This window comes from Camelus ferus, chromosome 29, assembly GCF_009834535.1.
Source record: "Camelus ferus isolate YT-003-E chromosome 29, BCGSAC_Cfer_1.0, whole genome shotgun sequence".
NCBI classification, from domain to species: Eukaryota; Metazoa; Chordata; class Mammalia; order Artiodactyla; family Camelidae; genus Camelus; species Camelus ferus.
The window spans coordinates 22,540,952-22,556,374 of record NC_045724.1 but is presented as its reverse complement, the minus strand read 5'-3'; the positions used below and the strand labels follow the sequence as shown (position 1 = coordinate 22,556,374).

General features: G+C 36.5%; 1 protein-coding gene across 1 annotated transcript in view; it reads left to right on the top strand.

The window, feature by feature from the left end:
• Nucleotides 1-15,423, top strand: part of RAB2A (RAB2A, member RAS oncogene family) — a 62,688-nt gene that overhangs the window by 25,754 nt on the left and 21,511 nt on the right. The window contains exons 3-5 of the mRNA XM_032470116.1: nucleotides 1,663-1,730; nucleotides 10,294-10,376; nucleotides 10,820-10,912. Coding sequence (XP_032326007.1) covers nucleotides 1,663-1,730; nucleotides 10,294-10,376; nucleotides 10,820-10,912 — 244 coding nt within the window. The remainder of the gene's footprint in view (nucleotides 1-1,662; nucleotides 1,731-10,293; nucleotides 10,377-10,819; nucleotides 10,913-15,423) is intronic.

Here is a 15,423-nt window from a genome sequence, read left to right as displayed (position 1 = left end):
CTTTAGAACATTCCTTTTAAATACTGGATATTTCAGAGAACATTTGTACCTTACTCAGCCACTTGGTTTCTTTCCTCAATTACTCTTATTTTCATGTCACTAATAGGAAGCCAGTGGATGGTTGCTTTGTGTGCCTCCCCACCCCCATGGCACAGAATATAGATGCATGTATGTAGATAGATAGACAGCTATGTACACTGTGATGGTTTTATATGGCATAATTTTACAATTTTGCATTTCTCCTTCTAGTGCATCCTGACCTCCAGAGTCTCTCTTCTTTAGCTTTCCTGTATGTCTGCATCTGAGAAACATACCAATAGTTGCTTTGTATTGACTGTGCCTCTGGGATGGAATAAGTATGAAAATACAGAGTAAAAACTCCATGAAGTTACGTATACTGGGAGAACAGATTACCTTCCTATCTCACTCTCCCCATCACAGTTGGGGGAATTATAGGAGATGCTGAAATGGAATTCTGGCACTGGGCAGTAAGCCCTTCCCTGGGCAACTAAAAGCTGTTTTTCTGCCAAGATGACATCTGGTTTCTGGGGACCATGTGTGTCTTCCCTTCACCCTGACTCTGATCGAAATACTGACAGAACACACTCCAAGCAGTAGTGACTTGGTGGAACATAAGTGATAGACTCCTTGCAGAGTCTCCTTCACAGCTATTTGCTGTTCTGAAATTATCCCGTCTTTTTCTCTTCCCATTTTGATTATTGAACGAATACTTTCAAAAGATATGATAAATGTAAGGGAAAAAGCCAAAGTAGTAAACTTATAAGTGTAAAGTTTGTATTCCCTTTAACCTGCAATCCTATTTCCTGTAATTTGCCAAAAGTCCTAATCATAAATTGAAAAATGTATGCAGAAAGTTCATTTTAGCATTAACTACTTAGTGAAAATTTGTAAACAACCAAAAATTGTAACAATAGAGTACCAACTTAATAAAACGTGTGTATATGTATACGTGCACACCCACAGAGGAATATTACACAGCCATCACGAATAATGCTGTAGTTTTACACATTTATTGATTGATAAAGATATTTGTGGCATGGAATAATGTTTGACATTGACTGAAAAGCAGACTGCAGAACAGCATTTATGTGCTCCCATTTATATAAAATTATATACTTCTATGTGTATTTATTCATGGAGCAATGTCTGAAGATATGTTTAAACAGTGGTTATCTGTAGTGGGTGATTTGGAGATTTCTTTCCTACTTGATAACTCATGCTGGGGACCAAAACTATGATGTTGAAATTCATCTATCTGTTTTAGTGATATTTATACCACATTAATGGTTTTTAAGAAATATTAATTTTTGTGACTAATAATTATGGTTCTTGAATTTCATTTCTAGTTGGGTTTTTTTTTTTTTAATATTACTGAGCTTCTGAAATATGAAGACCACAGTTGGTTTCTTGCCTCTACTAGACTCAAATATCTAAGTGTTTCAGTTATATCCTTAGCTCATGTCTTAATTAGCACCTCTCCCTTGGGTTACATGTTTTCTAAGGATAGGAGCTGTATTTGTTAATCTGTATCTATCACTTGGCATATCATGTCCTAGAAATAGACACCCTTTTTTAAAAAAAATCTATAAATGTGAAATATATTCCCACTAGTTTGTGTAACAAAACATTTTCTCTTTTCAGGTGTAGAGTTCGGTGCTCGAATGATAACTATCGATGGGAAACAGATAAAACTTCAGATATGGGATACAGTAAGTATAGCAAAACTATATTGTATGACCTCAATAAAGTTGTTTTACAAAAGTACATTGTATGTTTGTTTTGTTTTAATGTTATTTTATGCCTGTTAATGGTTTGTTAGACACCAATGCTCCTGCAGCCGTGAGGTAAAATGTGGTACCAGAAAAGACTGGTGTTCATTGTGCGGTGTTTCAGCAGGCATACCCCAGGGGCAGTTGTTGGTGAACGTTTTTAAGCGAATGCTCTGGTTATGTGGTCTAGACAGAAATGCTCTAGAAACTGTTTTTAAGAAAAACAAGCAGTTTGTCTAAAGTACACATATGAAGTAAAATATGAATGTCAGTACCATAGAGTCACTTAATCAGTTTATTAATTTATTTTAAAAGTATGACTTGGTTCTAACCATTTGAAGCTACCTTGCTCTCACCCCTCATTCTGTCATTTACATTCATTGAGTGCTTATTACATGTCATGTTACATAGTTTTTAATGGCAGTTTCTCATCTGAACCACAGAACATGATTTGAGTGACTGTTGTCTTTATTTCCCCATCCTAGTTGCATAAAAGAGAAATTACTTTATTATATACCATGAATACTGTAAGGTAGCGGTTCCCAAACTTTTTGGTCTCAGGATTCTTTTATACTCTTAGAAGTTAGTGGAGACCTCAAAGAACCTTTGCTTATGTGGTTTATAGCTACCGATATTTGCCATATTAGAAATTAAAACTGAGAAACTTATTAAATCGTCGATTATTAATTCATTGTAAAATAACCATAATAAACTCATATGTGTTAGGATAAAAAAATGTAGCTTTTATGGAAATTAACTGTTTTTCCAAAACAAAAAACTACATTTTTCCAGTATGGAGAGTGTCATTTTGTTAGATTTTGAAAAATCTCTTTTACTCTCTGCTTAGTAGAAGCTGGGTTCTCATATCTGCCTCTGCATGAGTATTAGGTGTGTTATTTAGTTAAAGTGTATGAAGAAAATAAAACCTCACACAAATAGGTAGTTGAGAAATGGAGGACCTCCTAGGGCCCACAAGGTGTCTCAGGGACGCCCGGTGGGCTGGGGACCACACTTTGAGCACCACTGCCTTAAGGCGATTAGAACTTAATGCTTCAAGAACCCCCTTTGAGGAACATCAAAAAGGTCTCCTGTTATGATGAAGAACACACCACTAAACTAGTCAATGAAATATAAAATATGTGGAATTTTATAGTCATCACCAGTAATAGCCATTGAAGGAAGGCACCTTGAAGAATATTCAGTCTCACAGGCTGGGTTCCCAGGAAGACCACTAAGTTTCTGAAGGCTGTCGTGGGACCTGGGTTCCTGATACTTCACTCCTCTGTGTCACAGAGTCATCCCTGAAACGGAAGACCCTCATCTCTGCCTTGCTGTGTCCCAGAGTTATACATTGGACTTTATGTTATTATGCTTTCTTATTTCTTCATTTTCAGTGAAGATTTATGCTTTCACGATTTCTTAGTGTTTTCCCCCCAAGCCTGTAACAGTTCATAACTTCTGGATTTATATTCTCTTGGGCAATGTAATTTCAAAACTGCACAGAAAAGAGAGAAATAAAATATGCATAGTCCCTTCTTTCCTAGAGATGTAAAACGAATGCTCTCTAGCCAAAAAGAAGTATTTCCTACTTCTGTATTAAAAGTTTCTCTTCTTTTTCAAAAGTGATTGTTCTACATAAACCAGGTTGCTTTCTTAGCTAATAAACTTGTCCAGCACACAGCCTTCAGTGTAGTGTGACCCAAACTGCTTGCTCTTCTTTAATAAATAGTTTTCATACCTTGTGCTCTGCATAAATACTTGCTTTGCCTGAAGTACTTTTTCACCCTTTTCCATTTAACATCATCTCAGATGGCAGCTCTCGTGGAGCCTTCCTGACCCCCCAGGGGGATAGCTGATTCTCCCCATAATATTTTATGCATATTTCTTTTATAGCTCTTATCCCATTGTTATCACAGTTTTTTTGTTCACGTTTACCCTCCTCAGAGTAAGCATCATGAGGGAAATGACCATCTGTGTCTTAAGCTTTGTACCTTGTTTATATCCTTAGTTTAGTGGCTGATACATTGATTGGTAAATTTTATTGAATGAATGAGTAAAGCATCTCATTCTGTCTAAGCAGCTTGTAGGATGAAGATGTGGATGTGTTCAAGAGATACCATCTCCTGAAGTACATGATTTCAAAAGGAAAGTTTAATATAGTAACAAAAATTATGTGATGTTTTAGGCACAGACCACCTAACTGTAGTTTATTTTGTTTATTCAATTTTTTTCTATCCTCAGTGTGTTCTCTTAAATAATCTCCCCCAGCCTAAATTTTTGAAACTTGAACAAATCATTGATTCCCTAGTTGTTTGTATCCTAGGTTTACTAGTCATGCCTGCCTTTGATGAGAACGTTTTATTTTCCTTAGCTTATGAGTTAATTGTTCTACATTGAGCGATCTTTCAGAAGAAATCTATGGTAATTAGTTATGCTGGACAGTATGAAAGGGAAACAGAAAAAAGAAGAACCCCTTGTTCACACTTCCTCTAGAAAGGCAGAGGGCGGTTTTCTTCCCTCTGTGTCTAATGGAGAGACTGGTGCCTTTGAAGACGTCCTGGCCCCAAAAAAGAATCCCAGGGCTTCCGTGTGGAGGGTGCTAGGAACCACTGGCCTCCAGATTTTAAGGACTGTGCAAAAACTTCTAATGTGTTACTTTTGAAAGTAGTTTCTTGAGTTTCTGCCTTATAGCTTTTCCTCTTATCATCATTGGTTTTCTTCTTCTTAACTTTTATACTTAACTTCCAGAACTCTTTAATAGACATTATCTGACAAACCTTAAGGTTGGTCCCACACTTAGTTTATATCTGGGTGGAACATGGTTCTCCATGTGGTGTTAATGTATTGCAGTGTGCCTATACATTTGTATAGCAAGCTACATTTTTAGTAGCATGGGTCATGGCTATTCCTGGCCCAGGATACCTACAGAACCCTTCTGGAGTCCTTCAGGGAAAAGTTTGCCAAATGTTACGGTTTTTTTATGAGCCTTAAGGAAATGAATTTTTGTTCCCAGTGACTGAGTCTCAGTATCTTAGGGTGTTTGTCACCCATTATATATCCATTTCCATTCACAAGAAAAAGAAAAAGAAAAAAAGGGTTTCTTGCAAAATTTCCACCTCCACAAAATTTTACTTTCTTTCGAAAATAGTAAGAATAGCTGCCAGTAGGTACTCCCTGGAGGCCTTGCTGGAAGCAGTGGTAACAGTTACCAGTACACCCCGTGAGACACTTTCCCCTGGCCCCATGTGACTTCTTCTGTGAGACATCAGATGTTTGATTTTCTTGTTATCTGTCAGGGTAAGTCCTAGGACAGACTTAACTTGTACCCAGTACCATTCTCACCCATAGACCCTCATCCCGCCTTTACTTACCTTTTCTAGCTTGTCTTTTGCTTTTTGTTACTTTTTCGGTTGCCTTCCCACCATATCCAAGTAAATTTTATTCTCCCCAAAAGTTGTAGTATGGATGTTTTAAGTCCATGTATATGTTCAGCTTCCCTGAAAGTGTTACTAGATTGACAAATATTTCTCCCATCAAGTAAGAGTTAGTGGAACAACATAAAAAATCACGTGAAACCTATATGCTAAAAGTACCTTTTCAGCAAATCACAGGCTTTTTTTTTTTTTTTTTTTTTTTGGTCCTTTGTAAAATGTGTCAGTTTATATCCAACTTCTTACCCCCAAAATGAGAATTTTTTGTTGTCTCAATGGAGTGGTGAGGATGGATGGCCAGAATTCAGGGAGGCTAGAGAAGGAGCCTGGAGTCCAGCCCTGGGAAGCAAGCCCACCTCTGCCACTCCTCTCGCCCCGTCCCCCAACCCCAGGTGCTGAGAGGCTTTTGGAGGTCCAGCTGTTTCACCATTGATCCTTCATCAGCATTTCCTTGAACAACCACAGGGATAGGAAACTATCTTAGATGTGCCATTCCACATAATGTTTACCTCCCACCTGTGGTCTCCAGCTTCTCTCATATGGCAGTGTTAAAAGAATCTGAAGTCGGCAGTTACATCTTCTAAGTCTTTTTTTCAGACTACATTTGTTAAAGCATTCAACATCTGCTCTTCTTCCTAGATACTTACAACCTTTATTTCTCTTCCAGGAACTACCTTAGTTTTCATATGAGACTCCCTTAAAGGACCTAAAATTAAATAGTCAAGGTTGACTTTTTCTCCATCTTTGCTATGTAGACACTGAGGCAGCCTAAAAATTGCTTTGATTCTTACTAATCTTGCTGTCGTCCAAACCAGAAGTCTTGTTCATACGTATAGATTTCAGTCTTTTTCCTCAACCATAGCAGTTCCTCGATCACAGACCTAGATTTTAATCGTATAGTCAGTTTACAATGTCATGTCAATTAGATCTAGATTTTTAAGGTGAGTCTGCTTAAGAAAGTACCTGAGATTCCATGCTTGGGCGTGGACAGCTTATTTGGCTACCTAGAAATCCTTTTTTTTCTTTCTGGCTCTTGGCCAGGTCTGTATAGCTGGAGTTGTTAGATAAATGACTAATAATGAAAGTAAAAGGTATTACTGTAATACTGATTTTCAGAAATCTTAATTTTCTAACTTGACTGGCTCTTTGGAATCAATCAAGATAACATAAAATTTGAGTGCCTTCTATAAATACACTTCAGTATCCTGAGTTAGGCTATCCCTCAAGGAGAACTAAAGAAGAAAAAAGATAAGCATTTGAGCAGTGTGTTCATTTTATCTGATCAATAGTATTAGAACCAAATGATCACACGAAATTGCTTTTGGATTTGTGAGGAGAAAGGGGTAAGTAGAGGCCGTGGTAGACAAGCTTCCCAGCTTCGTGAGAGGATTAGGGAGCTTGAACTGGTCCTCAAAGTGAATAGAAATTGGATAAGTAGAGGGAGGAGAAAATCGTTTTTCAGGAGAAAGACTTAAACAGAGGCACAAAAGCAAGAATATTCAGAATATTGGCAGAATACCAGTAGAAAGAAGTGGCTGTATGAACAAGACTTTTATTGAATAATAATGTAAAATTCTAGAGATCAGATACCCAAGAGCCTTATGTTCAGGGTAGAGATTTTTGAGCAATACCTTGATGTGTGAAAAGTTGTATATTATGGGCGGGGGGGCTGTAGCTCAAGCGGTAGAGTGCGTGCTTAGCAGGCACGAGGTCCTGGCTTCAATCACCAGTACCTCCTCCAAGTATAAATAAATAAACCCAATTACCTCCCCCCATAAAGAAAACAGCGAAAAAAATCATTGTATATTATGGAGGTAACAGGAGAGGAAGAGGAGTTATGTTGCCAGACTGTTTACTACAAAAATCGTTACCAACAGAGACTCGGGGACGTGGAGAAGCCAGTTTGGGGGAATCTTTATCTGGTGTTTGGAGGTAAATTTTAAAGGTATGGGGCAAATAATCAGATTTATTTGATTAACAACCCTCAAGTGGAAAATGAAGGACTGTAAGATTCTTTTTCACAGATGTTCTATGGCTGTGATGTTAGTGGTAAGCATCACCAAAAGTGAGCGTACCTGTTAGCTCTTGAGGCTGACTTGCTCTGGTGTTTGTACACCTGGTATCTTGTTGGGATTTTTTTCCCAGAAATCAAACAGCTATATTTTGAGTTAAGCTGATGGTCCACTCTGCCACCCCAGCCAGGTTTCCTAGTGCTGTTCACTTAGCCAGTTGTGATGTCATTAAATGCATTTTCTTTTACACCTTTAGCTGCTATTAGGAGTCCCTCACTACAGAGAATTCTGTATCTTGTTCAATTTCAAGCTTCTAAAATCTCTTTAAGCCACCATCTTTTACTGAAGAGAATCAAAAACTACATGTCCTAAGTTGGCATTCTTTTTCACTTAAAACAGCATCAGTCAGTCACAGTCTGGACAGGTTTATATTAAAGTACTTTTAAGGAACTAGATTACTTTGCGTTAATATGATCAGGAAAATTAGTCATTGGGCTAGCTTTATGCAGTTAGTTGTTGTCTAATAGTCTGTTCATAGTTGGAGAAGCCAAAATAAAACACTTTTTGGGGAGAGATTTATTTCAAGGCATCCAGTGTCTTTAGCCAAGAGACTAGGCTAAAGGGTGAGGGGTCGTTCCTACAAGTCAGGTCTCAAGAATTTGAAAACTATTCTGATTACTGATCTTCATTTATTATAAAGTAATTAAAGATTTTAAGAAGCACAGCTACATTCATAGTCCTCGGTTGGAATGTGTCATTTTTATTGACTTGAGTTTTTATTTGATTTTGTAATGATGGACAAAATCCAGATTCTGTGGATTCAGTATAAAGTGATACATTACATACATTATTTCCATATTATAGAATGTTTTTTCTTTGTAAAACAACTCAGGAAGAATGGGAATGGTATGTAAATGTGTGCTTCTCCTTAATTTTTTTTCCCTTTTACTATGTCTTGTCTGGACTATGAACACTGAAGTTTTAGACCTTACAGTGATGTTCTTCTGTAAGATCTGTAGCAGTGCACAGTTAACCCTTGAACAGCATGGGGGTTAGGGCTGCCAACTCTCCACGCAGTCAAAAATCTGGATATAATCTGTAGTTGGCCCTTCAAATCTGTGGTTCCTCCGTATCCACAGTTCTTTCACATCTATGGATTCAGCCAACTGCAGGTTGTGTAGTACTTTATTATTTGCCATTAGAAAAAGTCCACATGTAAGTGTACCCACACAGTTCAAACCCGTGTTGTTCAGAGGTCTGCTGTGTTCATTTTAGCTCATCCCACAGCAGGAGCCGCCAAGATTGTTTTAAGGAACTTTTGCCTTTGCTCATTGTTTAGGTTTGGGAGACACAAGAGCTCTAAACCTGATTTTCATTTTGAACTAATAAAATATTTATCTTTTTTGTGTTGTAAACCACATAATTCTTCCTTGGTGTGTATAATTCACAGTGATCTCTTAATATCTAGTCCTTGGTTTTCCCATTCTGAGCAGTTAAAGAAGAAATTCCCATAATGCTTGCATTTTGAACTTGGATTTGAAAAGCTTTTTTTTGAAAGATGTCTCAATAAATTATATAAAAGTAATTAATTTCATGCTTCCAGCTAGTATCATTTAATGTTTTAAGCTCAAACTGTGTAAAATAAATTAGCTATTTTTAATAGCCCTTTTATGTGTGGCTTTCTCAGTATCTGATTTATCGTAAGACGTTATTCTAAGTGCCAGAATTGCTTTTGAGTTACCAAAAGAGGGTCTGATCTTTAGTTTCCACATAGCAGTTATTTTCACTGAACCTTAGTATGTCGGGACTTACTGATGTCCACTCATTTAGGTAGAATGGAGTAAAGACCATTCTGTGCATTTGACTGAGACATTAGAATTTATTCTTTCACTCAACAGGCTTTCTCCACATTCCTGCTGTATGCCAGACTCAATGCTAGGCACTGGCAGTGGGGGGCATGGAAGGGAGGGAGTGCAGTGGGAGGGCCAGCAAAAGCAAGGGATTGCAGTGTTAGAACAGGGCAGAACCTGAGCAGTCTGTGTGCGTTCTGAGGGCAGGGAGGGCTTAATATTTGCACTGGAAGATCAGAACCTGGAATATGCAGACATGAATATTTTTCCAGGAATTAGTAGATTTAAACCCAAAAATTGTGAAAACTGGCTTTATGTTTACTTAATTTACATGCTTATTTTTTATCAAAGGTAGAAAAGAAGTAATTAAAAATGAAAAAGTATTTTTGAGAAGAATTGTCTCAGAGGCAGTAAGCATATCCCACACCAGCTTTTCTTAAAATACAGAACGTTAGTGCCATTCATAGAAGAAGTTAACTAATTTTGCATAATCTTTGAAGTCTGTTTTCACAAGTGGATATAAAGATGACTTTTACGTCCTGTTGCCTTTGACAAGCATTATATATCAAATACAGAGAAAATTGATTATGTGTAGAGAAAAAAATTATATAAATTAAATTCAGAACCACTTTCTGTTTTTCATAATAAAATGATTGCTCAAAGAATTCCATCTGATGACTGTTGAAAGCTCACTGCAGTTTATGGTATAACTGATAAAATCTGCATCCTTGGCCTTCCAACAACCTTTACACCAGCAGATGGTGGGCGTAAAGATGTCATTCATCATTTATTTACAATGGACTTTATTTATTCTAGTGTCAACAGCTGCCCCAGGGAGTGGGTTATTGAATTCAAATGTGAGGCTCTGGGTTATTTGCTTCCTTTCAAATTTGTCTTCAGAGCTTAGTTGCTAGGAGTCCATTCTGTGCTCTAGTAATGATTCATGTATTGTGAAGCCATTCAGTAAATTGGGTTGTCAGGGATTGCCAAAAAAGTCTTAGAGGTCTTGTTGTGGGGTGGGGGGATGTGCATCTGGTTGACTTGAGCAATAGTGGTGTTATGTGACTTTTTCTTAAGTCTGGTGAAGTTAGGGTTTCTTTTTTCCCTTTATGCACTCATTCCCTACCTGCCCATAGTCTGCATATAAATAACAAGAAAATATAGAGGACAATGTATTAAAGGAAACTCTCACCCTTTTCTTTCCTCACAGGCAGGGCAAGAGTCCTTTCGTTCCATCACAAGGTCATATTACAGAGGCGCAGCAGGGGCTTTACTAGTGTATGATATTACAAGGTGAGAACTTGGAAATGTTTTGGTTCAGTAGTCAATGCAGAGCATTTTTCTAAACATGGCTATCAGTAATAAAAGTATAACTTTGCCTTTATGCCCTGGCTGTTTACCCTAAAAACCTGTGTGCCTTAAGTTAAATTTAAATTTTACTGTAGAAATCTGTAACCAAGTTATTCTCTTATATGAATAAGCACCCCAAGTTGATCGATTTGGTAATAATATTTATACACTGGAATTTCCTAAAGTGACGTTATGTTTAATTTCTGAGCTGAACTATAATCAGTGAGCTCTAACTCCAGATACTGTGCTTGAAATCTGTTTCTCATTACATAATTGGATATGGCTAAAAATAGTTATCTTTAATCTTTTATTATCTATACTGTTTATCGTACACCACTGTGGGAAAATACTTTGAAAATAGTAATCAAATGATCATCTGTGTTTAGGAGAGACACGTTCAACCACTTGACAACCTGGTTAGAAGATGCCCGCCAGCATTCCAATTCAAACATGGTCATTATGCTTATTGGAAATAAAAGGTAAAAAGACTCTTTTAAAGCTTTTTTGCATAATGATGAAAACTGGGTAGCTGTTTATGTGGTAATTGTTAAAGTGCTTATTTTGTTACATTTGTCCAAGTGTAAGTTATTGATTTCTTAAATTACAAAATTTTAAAAATACTAAGATGTTTATTTTGGTTTTTAAAATATAGATAATAAACTTTATTGGAAATTATTATTATTTGAAATAGTTTGGGCTGGAAGCTGTACTTTAAAGAATATTCTTAAGGAGTTTTATCTGATTAGTAATTTAAAATAAAACCCACTGATCTGTTTGGGGGCTAGTCCGCTGTTCAATATTACCCAAAATACTTGGCAGTAGAAAAAAGGATTGGTGCAGAAGAACTCAGAAAAATATTTTTTTCCCTTTTTCATGACTTAATGTGCGTTGTATGAACTAATATGATGCATGGGTTAATTGAGTGTATTTCCTGAAACATTTCTAATATTGTTTAGTAGATATCACATTAGTACTTTTAAACTTACTGCTAAGGCTTTATTGTCCACAGGATGATAACTGTATTCCACCAGGGCTCAGTCTGCATTTTTATGGACAAGAATTATTTGCATTATTACCTACTTTTCACAAGTTAATTTCCGTCTCCACAATCTGAAAACTTGTAGAATGCAGTTAAAGTAGTGCTTAGAGGGAGATTATAGCACTGAACACTCTTATTAGGGAAATGTTTCAAACGTTTCTAAGCTTTCACCTTAAGATTAAAACCAGAAAGGTAAGAGCAAATTAAACCCAAGGTAAGCAAAAATGGAGGTTAATAAAAAGAAAACCAGTAAAATTGAAAGCCAGTTCTTGAGAAGATCATAAAAAAAGAAGACACACATTACCAATTTTGGGAATAAAAGAGTGACATAAAACTGCACACCCTTCAGATATTAAAGAGATAACAATAGAATATTGTAAAAATAAATAAATGGATTGGGGAGATACTGGTTAAAGGAGCACAAACTTGCAGTTAGAAGGTAAGTGAGTTCTAGAGATGGCATTGTGGTTACAGCTAACAAGACTCTACTATATTCTTCAAGTTACTAAGAAACTAGATCTTAAATGTTCTCGCCACAAAATGAAATATTAAATGATGTAATGGAAGTACTAGCTAATGCTACAGTGGTAATCGTATTGTGTTATATAAGTGTTCAAAATCAACACATTGTACCCCTTAAATTTACACAATGTTATATGTCAGTTATGTTTCAATAAAAAATAATCCCTAAACAGTAAATAAATAAATAAACCAATTCCTTCACAGCCATTTGATCTCACAGTTCTGTGGTTACCGTGGTCTTCCTTAACTTCCTGTATTAGATGACTACTTTCTTATCTGTAGAGTCTTTAAGTCCAAAAAACCTAAATAAATAGAGATACATAGCATATTTATGGGTTGAAAAGTATTTTTAAGATGTCAGTTCTTCCCAAATTGATCTAAAGATTCATTGTAATCCCAATCAAAAATTTTTAGACTTTTTTTAAGCAGGTAGAAATTGACAAGCTAATTTTAAATTTATATAAAAATGCAAAGGTCATAAAATAACCAAAATTGGAAGATATACTGGTTTCACTGATAGTGATTTCAAGATTTATTATAAAGCTACTGTAATCAGTCTGATATTGGCATAGACAGACATCGATCAGTGAAACAAAGCAAGAAATTCAGAAGTAGATCCATGTGTGTATAGTCAGTTAATTTTTTTGACAAAGATACCAAGGTTCAGTGGTGGAAGGGGTAAACTTTTTGTCAGATGGTACTGGAACAAATGACTAGCAACATGCAAAACAGTTAACCTTACCTCACACCTTATACAAAAATTAACTGGAAATGAATTACAGACTAAATGTAAGAACTAAAAGTAAAAAAAAAAAAAATTCTAGAAGAAAGCATATGAAATCTTAGGGATTCTGGTTTTGTCAAACATTTCTTAAATAGGACAGAAAAAAAGTATAAAATAGGGGGAATATCAATAAATTACACTTCACAAATTTTAAAACTTTTGCTCTTCGAAAGACAGCTCCAAACATGAAAAGGAAAGCTACAGACTAGGAGAAAATATTTGCAAAACATATATTCAGCAAAAGATTTGTGTCTAGAATACATGAAGAATCTTAAAAATTCATTAATAAAAACCCAACCCACTTTTAAAAAATGAGCAAAAGGTCTGAACCAGCATTTCATGAAAAAGATACACGGATGGCAGGTAAGCAAATGAAAATATTTTACACGACTAATCATAGGGGAAATGCAGATTAAAACTTCAATGATATATTTATTTATACCATTACACAGTCACTGAAATGGCTAAAATTAGAAGTTTAATTTACCAAGTATCGGCAGAGATATGGAGGAATGGAAACTAATACCGCTGGTGGGAATGTATAAATACAACTATTTTGCGAAACAATTTGGTGGTTTCTTAAGAGAATAAACATACATTTGTCATACCACCTAACCGTTTCACTCCTAGGTGTTTACCCAAGATGCATGTGCTTTACACAAAAAATTACACACAAACATTCATAGTGGCTTTGTTTGCAGCAGCCCAAAACTGGAAACAAGCCAGAATTCAATGAACAGGTGAATGGATAAGTTGTGGCACAGCCATGTAATGGGATACCACTCAGCAGTAAACAGGAATGAGCTATTGATGTATGCCACAAAGTGGATGCATCTCAAAATAATTATGCTGAGAGGAAAACAAACAGACAAAAAAGAAGACTTACTGTGTGATTCTATTTATATAAAATCCTAGAAAATGCAGGCTAATCTATAGTGACAGAAAGCAGATACTAGTTGCATAGGGAACTAGGGGAAGAAAGGATGGATTACAGTGAGGTGTGAGGGAACTTTGGAGAGGCTGATGGCTTTACTGTTATACGTATGTCAGACTTGTCGAATTTTGTATTAAATGTGCAGTTTCTTTTATATCAGTTATATTGCAAGAAAACTATAAAAGCAGTATAACAAATATTACACTGCATAGATCAAATTTTTTGAAATATTATTCTAATTGAAGTTTGCTGTTAAAATAGTGATCCCTCCACAACCACTGTGGATTGGTTCCAGAACCCCCCACAAATGTCAGAATCCTTTTAAGATTAAAGCTGTTAGAAGCTTTAGTCTTTGTAACATGGAGTATTCTTACTACCATTCGGTGGTGACGTATGAAATAAAAAGAATAAAGAGAATCTTCATACTTTGCTCTTACTAGTGTTTTCCATGTGTCTGAAACAAGGTGGGCGGCAGCTTACTGGTGGCTCACGTGTGACTGCTGCCCACCAGGAGGTCATAGTCCAAGGTGTGGAAAGAGCAGAGTATAGCCATGCAGAAGGTGTTTCTGATGATTATAGACGGGGGGCCCTTATCATTAGGATACAGTAGCTGTGGAAAGACATTTTAGGGAAGAAACTAGGAGGAAGGGAAAAAGAGCGTATGACATGCAAAGATGAGTGGAAATGAACAGAGATAAATGAGAGGAGTATTATTAGATGAGGTGAATTGGGGTAGACATGGAAACAATGAAAAAGCACTTTTTGAATTAGATGAATTAAGCAGTAGGGAACCAGTGGAAAGATTTGAGGACAGTGACCTAGTCAAAATGACAGGTGACATAGATTTTTCTTAACTATGGCATTTGAAATTAGTTATACAAGAAACAGGAAGCAGAGTCTACAAAGATGGAAGTTTTTAGTAGTCGAAGGATTATGATTCTCTAAACAAAAGACGAGCATAAATTTAGAGAGTGGTTTAGGAAAGAATGATACTTAAGTAATGAAAGCAACTTAAATGGGATTAGTGGGGATGAAAAGTCAGAGAATATGATTTTTTGCCTGGAAAACTGAGGAAACAACCAAAGTAAAGAAGAGTGATAAGATAAAACAGGTCATGAAAACAGTGCCACTTCCTTTTTTCTAAAGAAATCCCTCAAATGTACACATCCTTTGCCTTCTTTGCTGAGGTAACATTTGCAGATGCAACCATAATCAGAGGGAGCCTGGGAATAACTTTAAATATCCCAGAATAAGGGGTTCTTTAAGTAAATATGGCATGTGCATAAAATGGGATAAAGGGCAGCGGGCAGTAGGTATTTTCTGAAAGATTTTGTGTAATGGAAAGCTAATTTTCCCTTGAGAATGATTGTCAGATAAGGGGGCTGAACTTCACTGTTGCTAGCTATCCCCCACACCATTTTTCATTCCTACTAGAGTATAAGCTCCAGGAGACCACAGCGGGGGTTGGGGGAGTTGGGTTTTTGTCTCTTTTGTTGAGTGGCCTGTCCCCAGATCCAGGAAAGGGTTTGTCACGCAGGAGTCCCTCGGATTATGTCAGGTGAACTGTCCTTGTCCAATTACGCTGTGATATTTGCGCACTGAGTTCGCCTGCTTTTAATGCTCTCATCTGACCACTGCTGTCTCATAGCCAGTTAGCTGTAACTGTTGATTTTATTTCTCACCAGAGAAGACATCTGATATAAATCTGTCA